The sequence below is a fragment of the Temnothorax longispinosus genome, chromosome 3 (assembly GCF_030848805.1).
Source record: "Temnothorax longispinosus isolate EJ_2023e chromosome 3, Tlon_JGU_v1, whole genome shotgun sequence".
NCBI lineage: Eukaryota > Metazoa > Arthropoda > Insecta > Hymenoptera > Formicidae > Temnothorax > Temnothorax longispinosus.
This window is the reverse complement of record NC_092360.1, coordinates 9,319,875-9,337,384: the sequence shown is the minus strand read 5'-3', so window position 1 is coordinate 9,337,384 and position 17,510 is coordinate 9,319,875. Positions and strand designations below refer to the sequence as shown.

At 37.1% G+C, this 17,510-nt stretch overlaps 2 protein-coding genes across 2 annotated transcripts; one reads left to right on the top strand and one right to left on the bottom strand.

The window, feature by feature from the left end:
• The first annotated feature begins 1,012 nt into the window (after positions 1–1,012).
• On the top strand, positions 1,013–4,363 carry Hsc70-3 (heat shock protein 70 cognate 3). Its single transcript, XM_071774665.1, has 5 exons — positions 1,013–1,201; positions 1,314–1,734; positions 1,957–2,322; positions 2,448–2,851; positions 2,966–4,363. The coding sequence occupies exons 1-5, from the start codon at positions 1,065–1,067 to the stop codon at positions 3,618–3,620; spliced, it is 1,983 nt and encodes a 660-aa protein (XP_071630766.1). The 5' UTR covers positions 1,013–1,064; the 3' UTR covers positions 3,621–4,363.
• A 302-nt stretch (positions 4,364–4,665) lies between these two features.
• On the bottom strand, positions 4,666–15,658 carry LOC139810790 (RNA-binding protein RO60). The gene is made up of 9 exons (XM_071774666.1): positions 15,501–15,658; positions 14,246–14,452; positions 13,818–14,175; positions 13,223–13,446; positions 12,582–12,811; positions 12,387–12,507; positions 11,580–11,989; positions 10,865–11,024; positions 4,666–10,782 (listed from the first exon to the last, which is right to left on the bottom strand). The coding sequence occupies exons 2-8, from the start codon at positions 14,432–14,434 to the stop codon at positions 10,892–10,894; spliced, it is 1,665 nt and encodes a 554-aa protein (XP_071630767.1). The 5' UTR covers positions 14,435–14,452; positions 15,501–15,658; the 3' UTR covers positions 4,666–10,782; positions 10,865–10,891.
• Between the last annotated feature and the right edge of the window lie 1,852 nt (positions 15,659–17,510).

The window sequence follows — 17,510 nt, the reverse complement described above, 5'->3', positions numbered from 1 at the left end:
TAAATTGTACTCGTTATTCGTCGAGACGCACTCCGCTCCGTCGGAGTCAGCCGCCGCGCACCGACGCCGACGTCGCGCACCGGAATTCGATCGTCTCCTCGAAGAGAAAGAATTTCCCGTTCTCCCCCGGGGGAATCTCGGGCGTTCCACGTCGTCCCGCTGTCAAGGAGTCGTCACTTTTACGATCGACGATCAACGACGGTCTCTCTTTTCGTTATTTTCGCCTTTTGTCCGCGTCCTGTTTGCCAACGGGCGACACGGTATTTTCCTTCTTTTTTTTTTCTTAGTACTTACGTTTGGAGACAGCGGCGAGAGAGAGTCTTCTGCCACGTTGAACTCGCTCGCTACGAATCTCCGATCGTAGAAACTCTTATCACGTTCTTGAGTGATGTGAAAGACGTGTTCGTTAAATTGTCAATAGTCGCGGTAATTTAACGGACGGGCAATTGATCGATATCGCGTCTCCGTGACGCGTCGAATTTCTAGAATGATCTCTCTTCGAAAGGATGACGTGTGACTTCGCTCATCGAGCCGAAAACTCATCCGGCTCGTGAACCCTACTGATAGCTTTTTTTTTTTTTTAATTTGTTGAATGGAATGCTCCAGAATAGATTTCACTAAAACCAGGGAGTTGTTCTTTTAGCAGAGATAGGGATATAGATCTGATACCTGAAGACATTTTTATATGTGATACATTATTATCTGATTGTAATGATATGTAATGTAAAAAAAATTTAAGACATATAGAGATACTTTGCAAGCATAGTTTACTCCAAAATTGATTTTTGTCATTAATTTATTCTAATATACATATCAGGTGGATCAAGGATTGTTATATACGAAATTATAGATGTATATTAAAATTTATGGATGACTAATTTGGTATACTGTTTATAATAATTAATAATTGATATTTAAAGACAGATATGATATTTAAATGACATTACATTCATGAATAAAATTTATAAACTCTGTTTTTCATGAAGAAAAATTCAGATCTTACTGGCGTGTTAACCCTATGATTATTGATACTTCAGGTATAGTTTATACAAAGCGTACGCAACATGAAGGGAGGAGTCAAAGCTCTACTGATAGTGGGACTGCTGTCACTGCTGTCAGTCGCCACGCTCGCCAAAGAGGACAAAGAAAAGGAAGATATTGGTACAGTGATAGGAATCGATTTGGGTACAACATACTCTTGGTGAGTATACATTGTCACAATGATGCGTTATTAAGAATAATTTATCGAGAGAAAATAATTCATATCTTTTTTTTTTGTGGGCTAATTAGTAAAATGTTACGTGTTTTTTCAGTGTTGGAGTTTATAAGAACGGTCGCGTAGAGATCATCGCCAACGATCAGGGTAACCGAATCACACCTTCCTACGTGGCGTTCACCAGCGATGGCGAGCGTTTGATCGGCGACGCCGCCAAGAATCAACTGACGACAAATCCCGAGAATACCGTGTTCGACGCCAAGCGATTGATCGGTCGCGAGTGGTCGGATCCCACTGTGCAGCACGATGTGAAATTCTTCCCATTCCCGGTCATTGAGAAGAACAATAAGCCGCATATCAAGGTCGACACGAGCCAGGGTGAAAAGGTCTTCGCGCCCGAGGAGATCTCGGCTATGGTATTGGGCAAGATGAAGGAGACTGCTGAGGCTTATCTTGGCAAGAAAGTCACTCATGCGGTAGTTACTGTGCCGGCTTACTTCAATGACGCACAAAGACAGGTGAGGTCTATGATAACTTCGACGCTTTAGTTTTGTCTTTCAACTCCAAAAAAGATCGTATGCTCCAAGTTGAAAAGTATCATGAGTATTAATCAATAAATCTCAAATTAATATTCTGTTCGAATCTTTCGGCATATTCTGTTGAAGAAATCGTGTTGTAAATTAACTCTATATATAAATTAACTTTGTATCCTCAAAATAATTTCTTATTTTTTTACACAGGCCACCAAGGACGCTGGAACAATTTCTGGCCTGGTTGTAATGAGGATTATTAATGAGCCGACTGCCGCTGCGATCGCGTATGGTTTGGATAAGAAAGACGGCGAGAAAAATGTATTGGTGTTTGACCTGGGCGGCGGCACTTTTGACGTCAGTTTGCTCACTATCGACAACGGTGTGTTCGAAGTCGTTGCTACTAATGGCGACACCCATTTGGGAGGTGAAGATTTCGATCAGCGTGTGATGGATCACTTCATCAAACTGTATAAGAAGAAGAAGGGCAAGGATATCCGCAAGGACAACCGAGCAGTGCAGAAGCTGCGTCGTGAAGTCGAAAAGGCTAAACGAGCACTCAGTGCCAGCCACCAGGTGTGTACACATTTTTTTTTATATTTAAATATTTTATCTACAATTTTTCTATTCTCGTCTTTAAAATATTTTTTTACTATTTTTATTTTTTTATCAGTCTAATCTATTTCTTTTGTGTATTACAGGTCAGGATCGAAATTGAATCGTTCTTTGAGGGTGAGGACTTCTCTGAGACCTTGACTCGTGCCAAATTCGAGGAGCTGAACATGGATCTCTTCCGTAGTACTTTGAAGCCTGTGCAAAAGGTGTTGGAAGATTCCGACATGAGCAAGAAAGATGTGGACGAAATTGTTTTAGTTGGTGGCTCGACTAGGATCCCGAAAGTTCAACAATTGGTTAAGGAATTCTTCGGTGGCAAGGAACCATCGCGAGGCATCAATCCTGACGAAGCCGTCGCTTATGGTGCCGCTGTACAAGCTGGTGTACTTTCTGGAGAACAAGATACGGATGCTATCGTACTTCTCGATGTTAATCCTCTTACCATGGGTATTGAAACTGTTGGAGGTGTGATGACCAAACTCATTCCAAGGTAAATACGAAAAACACATCTTTAAGATTATCATTAAATCTGTAAATATTTAGATTATCGACTAGAGTTGAATCAAGAGTTCTTGCAGTAAAACGATATTCTTTATTTCCGTAGGAACACAGTCATTCCCACGAAGAAATCTCAGATCTTCTCCACGGCATCTGACAGCCAACACACTGTCACGATTCAGGTATACGAGGGTGAGCGTCCCATGACCAAGGACAACCATCTGCTTGGCAAGTTCGATCTGACTGGCATCCCACCGGCGCCACGTGGCATACCACAAATTGAGGTCACCTTTGAAATCGACGCCAACGGTATTCTACAAGTATCGGCCGAGGACAAGGGCACTGGCAATCGCGAGAAGATCGTCATCACAAACGACCAGAATCGTTTGACGCCCGATGACATCGAGCGGATGATCAAGGACGCAGAGAAGTTCGCCGACGACGATAAGAAACTGAAGGAGCGCGTAGAGGCGCGCAATGATCTCGAATCGTACGCGTACTCGCTCAAGAACCAATTGGCTGACAAGGAGAAACTCGGCTCAAAGGTGAGCGACGCGGACAAGGCTACGATGGAGGAGGCTATCGAGGAGAAGATCAAGTGGTTGGAGGACAATCAGGATACCGAGCCAGAAGAATACAAGAAACAGAAGAAAGAGCTCACCGATATCGTTCAGCCGATCATCGCCAAGCTCTATCAAGGCGCGGGCGGCGGTGTCCCACCCACTGGTGGCGAGGAAGAGGATATGAGGGACGAACTTTAACTGCAAATTCGCGACCCGCTCACCTCGGTTCGCGGTTTAGACTGATTACTCGCCTTCCGAGCAAACACTTTACAGAAGTGTTTGATATACACGAGAGGCTGAGCGCGGTACACACGCGAGATCATGTTCTCGCCGTACGTTTAGCTGAAAGTGGCTGTCTGGTTCTAAGTTTTACTTAGATAATATGTAGTATACACTATCTATAACTTTAAGACTTAGGTTTAAGGAGGGCGTTTGAAGCTAAATGTGCAGTGGGAATAGAAGTCTTCGTCATAAGTCTCACGTACATTTTAAGAAAAATGTGAGAGTATGCTAACAATATCGAAAAGTCGTCAAATTTTGAAAGAATTGAAATCGATGAAAATCTTGATTCTTTCCACAATTTTAACGACTTTCCAATATTATTAGCATTTTCGACGCTGCGCTCGTTTCTTTCCCCCGCGAAATAAGCATACTGAACTCCACTACGTCGTTAATTTATTTCGAATTGTTTTATATGTTTCTCCACTAAGTGTAATAATCGAACGATCGGTTAATCGTGGAGCAAAGCGCGTTAAAGATGTAATTCGTGAGTATGCGTATATACGACTGAACGAGAGAGTGAATGAAATTCGTGAAAACGCGCGGGCTTGTAACTCGTATACTGCCAGCGAGTTGCATCGTACTATGTACAATGTAGCCGTGTGAGTGTGCAACATGTGTATCAGTAATGCAAGAATAAAGATTTTTTCAGTAAACTGTAACTTCTGTCGGCATATATATTATGGGACATTTCGCATCCCAAGATCTACCTACAGATCCTGAGACTCAATACACAAGTAGATAACAAGATAACACAAATGTTTGAAGAAGTAATGTCTTAAAAACTTTCAAAATACGTTTCTTTAGAATCTGGTATCGCTTGGCCACGTAGACGTTTACAGTTTTTTCTAAAATAAACCAAGTGTTCAGATCAAATCAAATTTCTGTTAAATAAGAAGATTCCACTTGAAAATTTATATATTCTAATTATCTTCTAATCCGTCGACATAATTACAGCGGGAGATCGTTTTGAGAAAATTTATTTAAGGATCCAGTTCATATCGTAACAAAAACAGCACGGAATTTGTAGACATAATCAATTCCCTATAATATCTTAATTCGCCTATTGTGTACCGAAATACAACCGTTAACAGACACGATGACAATAACATAATTCGCTCCTTTGTGAAACTCCGACGTTAATTTGTTCAGAGCAATTTAATCGCTGGACTTACGCAATGTTTCACAAATTTACTTAGGTATAAAAATAATATCGAAATTGCGCGACAGATGTTTACCGCGCGTGTACGTAATTAGGATGGGAAATTCGTAGGCTACGTTGGAAAAGTTTCGCGATCTCGAAATAAAACTTCAAAAGGACTGTTGCTTAGGCTACTTTTATCTCTTTGCCGAATAGTGTGTCTTTCAAGAACCCGATATATTGAAGAATAATTATATAATAATCTAATTATTTCACCCTGCGAGGACAAAAAAGCAAATATTCTTAGTTTTCAATAAATATGATTTACTGATATACATTTAATTATCGAAGATAATCATTGTGTGTGACACGTTTAGTCACATCTTCGTTATGTATTTTTATTTCTGTTCTGAAAACACAAGATGCTACAAAAGATTTCAAGGAGATTGATTCTTATAAAATTTAAAGTAAAAATCTCTTAATTTTTCGACGTTAGGAATTAAGAATGGCAAACAACAGATAATTTTTTAAAAAGTTTCGATTCATGATCTGGTTTCGAAACTTCTCCCACGCAGCTTGTACAGTTCTTTTTACTTCGGTTTCCGCAGATTCCGATGTACCATAAATTACCGAGTAATATATCGCTTTACGAATGTAGTCTACGTAGTAATAATACTATCTTTAACCGAAAAAAACGCTGAGAAATTAATTCGCATTATTCAATTTCGGGCGCTACGATTAGCGCGTAAGGGAATCTGAAGAGGAATAAGCTTCGAGACTTTCGAAAGATTTATCTCTTGTCACACTGATCTTTTTCACAGCGCGAGAAGAAACGCGTGTTTAATCTCGATCATCCTCAATCGCAATACTATACTGCTTTGATATTCCATTTGAATTTTACCACCGCTTTGTATCGTGTCGCACTACTTCTATGCATATTACAGTAAGGATCGAGTGAAAAAGCAGTTTCCTTGTTCCATTTAAATAAATATTTAAGTGGAACAAGGAAACTACTTTTTCACTCGATTTTTACTGTAATATATGCATAGAAGTAGTGTGACACCAATTTTTTTTACTAACGCTTGCGATAAAGGCATGAAATTTTGAGGAGAGATGACAGTGTGCCCAAGTCGAGAGCTGAACGGGGAATCTTTTAAAAATCTCAAGACCTTCCTCAGACGCCCACGTATGAAACGTAAAATACCATCGAACAGGTAGCAGTGAGTGAACGGTATATTGTTTTGCCTGTGAATCACTTTTACAGGATTATTTTCCATATGTAAAAAGATAAGGCCAAAAGATAGGCATTCAGTGTGTGAATCACGAACCAGAAGGACAATTTTTCTGTTTTCTTTTCTTTCTTTTTTTTTCGTCGTAACTCGCAGAGTTAGTACAATTCGCTTTTGCTATTTTACACTGAGAATAAGTAACGAGGTATTTCATTGCGGTTTGTACATGTAGAATTGAATATTGTTCCGTTCTTCGATTTTCTTTTCTCTTCATTTTTTTTTGTATTTTTGGCATTTGCATCGAAAACTTCGAACAACGGGCATTGAGCATTTCTTTTTTGTCTAGTTTCCTATTAGATCGTTGAAGCGACAATGTACTAATTATGGAATTATAAGTTTTTTTCTCGTGTATATAATCCTAAGGAACCATGGCGCTATCTCGTACTTATGTATACGTAGTCAAGCGTAAGTCTGCATACGACTGAAGCAATGCGTGAAAGAACGTTTAAAAAATAATGGAAGTCCTTTGGTGTTGACTAATCGTCGGCGTATCCGATTGTTTCTCCTCGGAAAAAGGAAAGATCCGCCGGCATATAGGGGCGATTGAGACGAAACGTGACTTCCGATTGTCGGAAACACGTGCGGAATCAAATCGAGCAATTATCGCGAGCAATACTTTTTTTTTTTAACTTAACACTGAAATGCCGCTAATAAAAACGGAGTGGTACTTCTACATCAGTTCTTAGTCCTATACAGATTTACGGTCAACCGACACTTGCTCCGAGAGTCAGTAATGCGTGTCCAGCGGCGCGTAAAATACTATGAGTATCGGATAAATATCGTTCGTGCTTCCTGGTCGAAATCAATGGTCAGTCCGGAACCTCGGAGAATCGTCTTCGGCAAGGAAGCTAAATTTGTCCCCCCTCTTCGATATCGCGAAGTGCAAGGATGTAGCGGCGACCGAGACCGTGGCACTTGGTGCCGCGACGTACCCGACGGTGTACCTCGAGTCTCCCGTTACACACATCCCTTTGTTTCCCATTTTTTAATAACTACATAATGCGGAATTTCCTATTTTCCTTTCTCTCTCTCCTTACGCGGTAAATATTTTCTTCTTTTTTTTCTTCGTCTAGCATGAACACATTCAACATATTGTTTCTTTTTTTCTTGTTTAACTATACAGCACATCCTGAAATCAATGGACTGTGAAATAACAGCATGGAGAAGTGATTCTCTTCAGATTCTGGCTGTACTGCTTTCTCTCTCTCTTTTTTTTTGCTTTTCTTTTCCGTTTTCTCTCTCCAGTGTGCCAGTCTATATCATATCTCGGACGTATATATTCTTATAATAGCAGTATTAATGAATACACATATATCTGCGTGCACCGCGAGCGGAAAGGATTCCGATTTTAGATTTATTTCTCGAATCTCGTGACCCTTGACTATACTCGATATTACAGCTAAATTTAATATATTATAAGTAATATAATTTTCGCGCAACGCTATGAGATTAAAGTGGAGGTCGGAGCTTGTACTATGATAAGATTGCTATCAGAGATTGAGATTTTTAGAATTAAATTGGTCGACTCTTGTAAACGTCTGTAAAAAAGAGCTTAGACGAAGTGCGGGGAATCCTTTCCGCTCGCAATATCGCTCCCGTACATACGATTACAAATACTTGTAATGCCTACTTGCTAATGCCAATGAATACATTGAGCTACTATATATATGATCGTAGCATATATACTCTTAAAACTCTTGTTTTAGTAACTAGACATTTCGTTTCTGAAAGAAGTTTTTGCCTTCACGCTAGAAGTTTTTTCCCGTAAAAAAATGCGCTAGAGATTTCTTTTCTTCCTAACACTGAACGATTTAGACACGAGTGTGTGTGTGTATGTGCAGTAAGTGTGTATAAATAATTTCTCTAAGCGCGCGAATGCTCGCCAAAACACGAAGTTCGAGTAGGAATATAGTCGAGCGTAGAAGATATATATACTGACTTCACTCCCGATAAATAATTTATACAGAACTCTCTGCGGGACGCTGCGCAACCGAGATTAACAAACATTCGTGTGGATTTTCTTTTAAAATACCACTCTTAAAAATAAATCTATGCATAATACGTATTACAGATTTTTTTTGCCGAGTTGCAAGCGCAATTCTGCTTGAAATTTCTATATAAAAAATTAATATATGCTTTAATCGCTATATACAAATGTGTCTTGAAATACATACGCCTTTTGATAAATAATATGGAACCGATTTCCCTTACTTTTTATTTTTTTAAGAAATTCAACTCGTCGCTAATTAATTCTCTTAATAATTTATTAAACAAATCTCTCTTGACAAAAGAGACTTAAAATAAAGCTGAATTCTTTTCTAATTCTCCAATAATTCTTGCCTAATTCGTCGAAAGTCTGACTTTATTTTCATCAGGAGCAAAATGCAGATTGCTAAAGAATAGTCTACTTATATACCCTTTTCGGAACACTGTTCTATTGAAATAGAATTTACGCCGACAGCTTTCGATCCGCAGATTATCGGGGACAGCTGCAAAGAACAGGTGAATAGTTAAGCACTTAGTTCAAATTTGTTTCGAAGACCTGAGAGTTCATCCACGCTGTACTTTTTAGCAATATGTGTGTGAAAGAGGTACGTGCTTCCGTGGTCTCATGCGAGAAACGAGGGAAAAACCCGACAACAATAATCGGCAGATCGAGAGCCCTCTTTTTTCCTCGAGATACAAAATTTTCAACAAAAAATTCATGCGCTAATTCGCGCAGAGACTCAACAAATATCAAACACGGTGCGCTTCTGGCCGCGTCACTTAAATATCATTTCCCTAGTTTGAACAACAACAATGTATCTCGTATCACAGTATTATTCAGTAGTGTATTTAGTATTTGTCTCACGTTCACTTTGGATATGGCAAATATGAGATAGTAACAGTAAAATTATACTAATGTAAGTCTATAACTCTTTGGGGCTAAATGCATATCACAGTGGGAAAATTTTCAACGTTCCTATGTTCACCACCTTCTACGTCTTCCGCTTTCTTCTTTCTTTTTTGTCTTTTTTTTTACTTATTTTTAGATTATTATTTAACCGTCCAGAAGCGCACCGGTCCCAGAAGCGTGTCACTTTTTTTTCTTTAATAAGGTCACGTTATCTATACGCATTATTACGAAGCATCACCGCCAACCAGAAACAAGCAAGCAATTAATAATATTAGAGTAAGATTTTTTTTACCATTAGTCAAAAAATGCACCGTATGTTACTTGAGATACGTGTTTCCGTATCCACTATGCAGTCTTATCCTAATTTTTCGCTGCGTAATGCACTACTGAAACATAGGACTATTGAATTGTACTTCTTTTTCCTATAGTTTTCAAAACAAGATTGTTTACAGTTGCATATAAAACTTCGGGTTTTCAAAAAAAGTTTCAAAGTTTTACAGTTTCGCAAAAACTATTTTGAAAACTAACAATAAGTAACGATCTATCGCGGGTCGTTCCCATAAACGTTAAAAAATTAAGTAGAGTTTAAGTTAGAGTTACCCCTAAGATTTAAGCAATTCTCTGCATCTCTATAAAACTAGGAAGAGACAGAGAAGTTAATTTTAATTAATGTTTATGGGGCAGAGCCTTAACTAGCTCTCCGCAGACCGCACTGAGCTTTTAGGCAGAGGCAACTACAAAAGTTTTATAGCTTTTCGGAAGATGGGGAAACGAGGACTCGTATGCGGACCGCGTGAGCACATGAGTTTGAGAATACTGGCTTATAAGAACGACCTTATGATGCGTACTATGATAAATATATATCAAATAAAAGAAAATCTCTTTTGCAATGCAAAATATTTTTCAAAACTTACAAATTAATGTATATTATTATAATGTTAACGTAGAAAGAAAAGAGAAATTGTTATTAAATATAGAATATATAAAAAATTAACGTAAAACTGAGATTTCATGTGCAACAGTTTAATAAAAAATAGTCCGTAATTAATCTATATATTGCTTATATAATCGGATCGATACGATACTGTATTAACGTTTGTTAAAAATAAAATACCGAGTTATTTAAATCGTATCATCAGAAATCCGAATAGGAGTAAAAAAATACCTGATCATTTTGTTAACAAAAAAAGGGAAATGCTACACAGCTCTTTCCTAACACTACGAACATGTAGTAGATATCAATATTACTGTCATGCCAATTATAGTGCACGACCACTTTTCTTAATCACCTTCATCGTTTACCTATTTGCAGTATGTTTCAAAAATTATATTGTCCCTATTGGATCTTAAAAAAAAAATTAACGGATAGCAAAATTAAATAATTTGATTCAGTCATGGATGTGCAAGCAAGCCGACATTCGAAACTGATGAAGAAGGTGAGATAGTTTAAATTTCAAAATTCTCTCTCGGCACTGTTTTAAATAATTTCTAAAAACTCTCCGTAACTTTCCTCCGTCTTCACTCACGTTCTTTTGTTAGTATGCTTATTAGTCAAACTTGATTTTGAAGAAAAACCTATATCCTCACCACCAGCTTCTAAAACTGCCAAGTGTTTATATAGTGAATAAATGGATTCTTTCGATGATATTTTGATGACCTTAAAGACATAGTCTTATTGAAGTATGCTTTAAGAGGATAACTTTTTTTTCTCGATTGACCGCTTGTGACTTGAAGAAACATGTTTTGAAGAATCTCCTGCAAAAATACAATAACAAAGATGTTGAGGTGACTGTATCAACAACCAATGTGTGATCATCTTCAAATTGACGCTATTTACCAATAGAAATTTAACTCGTGCTTGTATCTAAAATAAACCCTTGGCGAACGCTTGAATGACGTTAGGTACGGTAGCATCAAAACCGTTGATCGTCAGGACGTGTCGGTCATAGGGCTCTTTACAATATGGTGTGGAAGAGCATAAAGCGCAAGTAATCAGTCTGCAAAGAGACCATAGTTTTATATTTGCAAGATATATTGTAAAATTAGAATAAGTATTATTCTGTGTTTTTATTATGAAATAATGGAAATCTGTAGATATCTGTATTTCAATATAGAATAACGGTTCAGGTCTGAGATATTAATATATTTTAATTTCATTAAAAGAATGTTAAGATTATGTTAGTATCCATAATTTGTTTCTATAGAAGATGCACATTCTACAGTATGTACATTGTAATAATAATCATATAAATCATTTCACAAAAATTTGCTAAAACTGCTTTACAGCAAACTACATTTATAATTTTTTTATTACTAAAAACACATTAAATACGCACAATAAATTCATTAATACTTTATTGTGACTTGTAATTGATGATATATTCTAAATAAATACCGTCTCTTTATATGGATGAGAATATTAAAGGAAATTAAAAGTGTAGAAAAATGTCTTAGTAAATTCAATTGTAAAATATTGAGAAACAAATTCCAATGAATTCGTTTCGCTTTCTCAATTTAAGAAATTCAGGTGATAAATAAAATTGCGCACTTACTTTGTATCCGGAAGTTTCATATGCTCTTTGTACGCTATCAGTTTTTCCTGGGATTCATCGTGCCTTTGGAATATTTGATCTATAATGTTAATAAAAACATCGTACGGCTTAGATTTGTTTGTGGCCCACAAGATTGGTTTACTCGTGTTGGTACTTCCTATGGGGCTCGTCGTTAAGGTCGCCAAAATATGTTCGAAAGAATCCGTATTGCGGACATTTACTGGAGAAATTCCGTCGCCGTCGTTCGTAAACGTCGCTATGGTAACGTTCTCCTCGGAACGCAAAAGTATCAGCGCAATCAAAGCAGCCGTCTCGATGCCAGTCATATTACCGTTCTGCCAAGTGCGTATTTCCATCGATTTGTTTGTACTGATTGTCACTAAGTGGCGAAATTTCGTAGGTTGTATATTCTGTAAATAATTATAATGGCAATAAGACAAATAAGCTAGATAATAATATCTATTTAAAGCAACACATGCTCGTTAGTTTAATTGATTTTCATACTATTATAAAATGTTTCAATAAGTTGCCAAATTACATATATGTAATTAAATTCGCTTTAATCATAAAAAAAACTTTAATAATGAAAGAACTAATAAAAGCTAATAATCATATTTTTAAAAAGACAGATAATTAATATGTAGTTATCAAGCTATTTATCATTTCACCTACATACAAATATACTTATTTTTATCCATATTATTATATTAATAATTATTAAAAACAATTTATATTAATATCACTGAAATTCATAACTACTGAATCACTTAATAACTCACGAGAAAATATTCAAAAAAATCGACTTACTTTAAATGACAGACGGAATGCCTCGTTTAAAGCGTTTATTACTTCGACATTTGGATCATACTCCGGCGATTTCTTTCTTTCTGCTAACATTCGAACTTTTCGTTTCTCGTAGGTCAAAGCTCTAGAAAATGCATATTTATCAATGACAATCTTAACTCATCATTTAAATCACACAGAATACTGTTGCGCACTTACTTTCCGGAATTTTTATAATTTTTTAGGGTAATAAAAACTAATGCTGGATGAACTTTACTGGCCTCAACGCAATCTGAATCAGTAAGTCGTTTCGTTACTCCCTCGATTGCTATCTTAGTACGATCAGAAGGATCAGCACTATCAGCAGTAAGACACCCAAGATTGTGAATCCTTTGCAGGTTGTTTAGAAGAACATCAACATCCATTGACATTAGCAATGCAGTCCAAACCTACATATAAAATAATGGAACGTTATGTCAATTCGATAGAATCAATTTGTCATAAATATTTTTTTACGCCGATCATAAACAAAATTTTCTTTGTTTATGTTGTATCTAAAAATATCGAATCTCTTTTTAATCTTATGTGATATTATTTGAAAATGTAAAAATCTGATAATTTTTAACAATCTTATTCTTTGAAACACTGAAAGTTTAGCACTATGTATCTTAATAATTAAATTTAATTTCTGTAGAAATAATCTTATATACTATAATATATAGTATATAACTTTATTTGTCATTTCTAAAAATTGGTTAAAAATTATTTTTGGTAATATTATATTATACCAACATTAACTTACAGTTTCTAATAAATTAATGGCAAAATAAAAAATATGCTCTCGTATGTCGGCATTATACCTCTTTGGATTTTAGCAAATGTCCAGGTACATGATCTAAAGAGAAATGATTTGTTTCCAGCATACTGGCAGCTTCTAACTCATCTTCGCAATGTTTGAAGTTTTCAACATGTTCCATGTATTTTAGTAGCTCTTGAATCTCCTTCTTCTCACTGCTTTTAGATTTCATTTCTGTTTTGGTCTTTTCCAAGCCGTATATTACATACTTCAGTATAACTTCTTTTTCTATTAAATAATTAATTGCCTAAGTGATATCTTTACCCTTGATTAATAGTTTTAACCATTCATTATGACAACGCAAATCCATTGTGATTTACTTTAGCTGTTTAAATTTACAAGTTATATAAACATAAGCTTTATTATCATATAATTTTATTATTTTATTACATTACTAATTTTAGGCAACTTTCAGCCATTATTATTATTCTTTAATCTAATTATAATTACACTAATATCAATTGTATGTAAGAATATAAGTACAAAAAAAAACAAGATTGGATTTATATAAAAAAAGAAACAAGAGATCGATAAAGTTTAAATAGTATTTTACATGGATTTGTGCTTTCTTCATAAACTTGACGGTTTTGTATGTTTACCTGGAGTATTGCCTAGAGGATGAGCCATTTTGACAATATCCTTGTGTTTCCAGCCATACCTGCTTCTATATTTCGTGACACACTTTATAAAATCCATTGGTTGCTTAGAGAGGTACCAATTGTTAACAGCTTTCCTCAGACCGTGGCCCCATCCTTGCGTAATATAATTCAACTCTTTCTCTCTGCACAGTTTAGAAACGAATTTAACGAACAGAATAAAATCCGGGGTAGATTTACAGATCTCTCCCACATTTTCATACGCTGCTTGACGTAATCTCTCGCTTTTATTTTGCCTGCAGCAAACAGCGAGGGCAAACACCAAAGCCTCTGGATGTGTAACCAAATTGCTCGCAAATGCCTGTAACAGGAATAGGTGATTATGGTAAATACTTTTGTACATATATTAGGCAATTTATACCAGTATTTACCTGTTTAATCAGTTGAATGGGTACCAATTCCTTCTCCCTATCTTCAGCAAGTTCTTCTATGGCTATAACATTCCTGACTATAAAATAATGATGAGCAAACCAATATCCAGGCTGGTAATTGGGATAATCTTTTCCGACATACAGATATCGTAATAAACGTGATTCGGGGTCATTGCTTTCTGCTGCCATTTCCCAGTAACAATTTGCCTAAAACAACAATTAAATTACAAAGATTTTTTAAATACTTATAACTTGAAAAATTAATTATCATTGACAAATATCATTGACAAAGAACAATTATCAGCAGTCGCTTAGCTTTCAATCTTCAAACAACTAGCACTCTTATTTTATATTTTCTCAATGGGCAAAAACCTATATAATTCATATAAGTTCTCAATTTAATTGTTTCTAAAAGCAACAGTTCTATTTCGGCTTATTTACAACATTTAATGAGATTGTTATAAGTGTAATTGTCATAAAAAAAGTGAAATATTAGGTAGACCCTATATATGATAAAATATAGAATAAGTGTGGAATATATATGAACATACATGAATTTTAAATTGTGTTGCAAGTTAGGATTATACAAAATGTTTACACAGATCCATCTTCTGATAGATAGAATATGACATTCAGAAAGAGACATAAAAGAGACTGTTTATGCTGGGTAAGAGCTTCAAAAATTATACCGAAAAACACGTCGAGTGTTATTCAACGGTATTGTCAGGGGCATGTGGGGCAGCGAGGTACTCCGCGCTTTAGAAAACTCGAGCGTTTCGACTTGGATCACAACAAGCGATCGTTTTCACACGTTTCTACGTTCGACACAGTAAGCGTTTTACTCTATTTTGAATCTCTCCTCCAAAAAAAAATGCGAAGGACACTCGATCCGCATTATTTACATGACCCATTAACTGGATCGCGAATTATTACAGGTCGCGTCTGACACACGTACGAACATCCACACGTATACATACACCAACATACACGCGCAATCAGGCACCCGTGCAGCATGCACGCGCATGAGCGCGGATTCCTTCGCGAGGATCGCGCGTATCACCTGGTTTTACCAGATAAGGTAACGCGGAGATACAAGGTGATGCGATCTTACGCATTCACGTACGCACGCACGAACACACACACGGCTGCGAGCCCGTCGCGGAAGCGACGCGAAGTTAGCGCGGAGTCGAACGTGAGGGACGCGAGGGACGCAATCGTCTACTCGCTCCTTGCTCCTTCCCGTTCAGCGATTTACCTTGCGTCAATGTGGACCGACGTGCGGAACAACCATCCACAAGAGGAACGGAAACTGACCACTGACGGCACTCGCACTGACGACGATCGCGCAACACACCACGGTCACGACGTGCGGGGTGCGGGGAAGCGCTGAAGCGCATTGTGACGCACGGAGCGACGCGGAGCGGCGGCGGCCCGCGTCGCCGCGTCGACGTTTGTCGCGTGGGTTAAACGCGACGACGCTGGGTGGCGCCACGCTGATATTTCGGGTCCAACAGAATGGCACGGTGGAAATTTGTATTTAATACAAAGCGGCAGCAACGTTTCTAACATTTCAGAGAATGTAACTACACCTGACAGAATTTCTTCTTCACGTTTTCGAAATATGAACTCTGCATTTTGTAAAAAACAATAAACCAATTCGCTACAAAATATTAGCCCTGAATTTTTGTCAAAAGTGTCTGGTCGAGAGTAATTGCTTAGATCAGTGAGAACCTGTACACGAGAAATATCACACGAAGTAGATTTCAATAAAGCCGATTTGCACGTTTCGCATCGTATGCGATGCCTATTTATAACCGTTCGTACAACTGCTCCACTAAGTTTATATAAAGATTGATCTTCTTCTTGTTGCTTTATTTTCGCTTTAACCTTGTAGTTTTTCTTACGTAGTAATTGTATTTTTCCAAGTAATTCCTGTTTCTCAATGTCAATCGAATGTTCTGGTATTGGACGTGGCAATTCTATAATAACATTTAAAGCAATTAAAAATACCCTCCAGCTGATATCGATAACTCGAGAAGAAATTTATTTCTCCCTCTTTTCCCCCTTGCCGCTTACCGATCGACTCTTCCCCTTCTCTCTCTCGTCCACTCCCCCTGCTCTCCCTCCCCCTCTCTCTCTCACTCATCGCGGTTTGAAGAAAACATTCTTTTTTGCAATGATAAAATAAACATGCCATTATAATTTATATGCCACACCGCGATGCGTATTTCGATTCTCATGTTAATTATTATTGACCGACACGAATGACGATGCCGTAAATTAACAATTAATGAGAATTCTTGACCGGCTTAGTCACTTGAGAATATAAAATTGTTCCCACTTCGCGAATATATCAATATTCAATATCCCTGTCGAACGTATATATGACGTGTCGCATTCGCAGTTAGGTCGACGAAGCTGGCTGCGAAAGTGCCTTCATCGCGGGACTCCGTTCGTTGTACGCCGGCCTTTAAACGCGAGATGCACAAAAACGTCGAGCAAAACAATTTTTCCCCCTGCGGCCACGCCGCAGGCTCCCCCCCCCCCCTTATCGTTATAACTTGTAAGATCAATTGCGAGGATCGAGATAAGTTTAATGAAAATAAATAGACGATTCCACGTGACGCGGTCGATCGATCAGAATTATCTCGCCTCTATATTTAAATCGGTATCATTATATATTTGTTCTCTAATCTTGTAACCCGCGACCAAAGAAAAGCCGACGTGTTATCTCTAATCAAACGCTAATCGGGCTCTAATATTCCGGAATTTAATCGAGTATTTTATCATCTGTACCAAAAGGCAACGTCGTACGCGTGCGAGATTCAGAATGTGTGTGTTTTTTTTAACTCTTTCATCCCAAATCTCACTATACCCGCCGATTACACAATCGAATCTTGGGATGACGTAAATTTTTGCCGAATTGCTTTCCGACAGGAGTTAATTGTTTTATATATGTTACGCAAGAAATCAATTTTTATCGGAGCAACCTCACGAAAATTTACGTCATCCTGTGTGATTCCTACCGCATATACAGATCAATAATGTTCTCGAACATTCAGTGAAATCATACAGCATATAAAATATATGTAATTGTATTTTGTATACATAAACATAACTCTGATTTTGTACAAATATATTAATTTGAATATCTTTATATAGGTGCAAGATGAGCTAACAAAAATTTCCTGCTTTTTTTTCTTACTAATTTGTGTAAAATATACATAGTGCTAAAAATTCATCAACTTTACTTTTAAGAGAAATG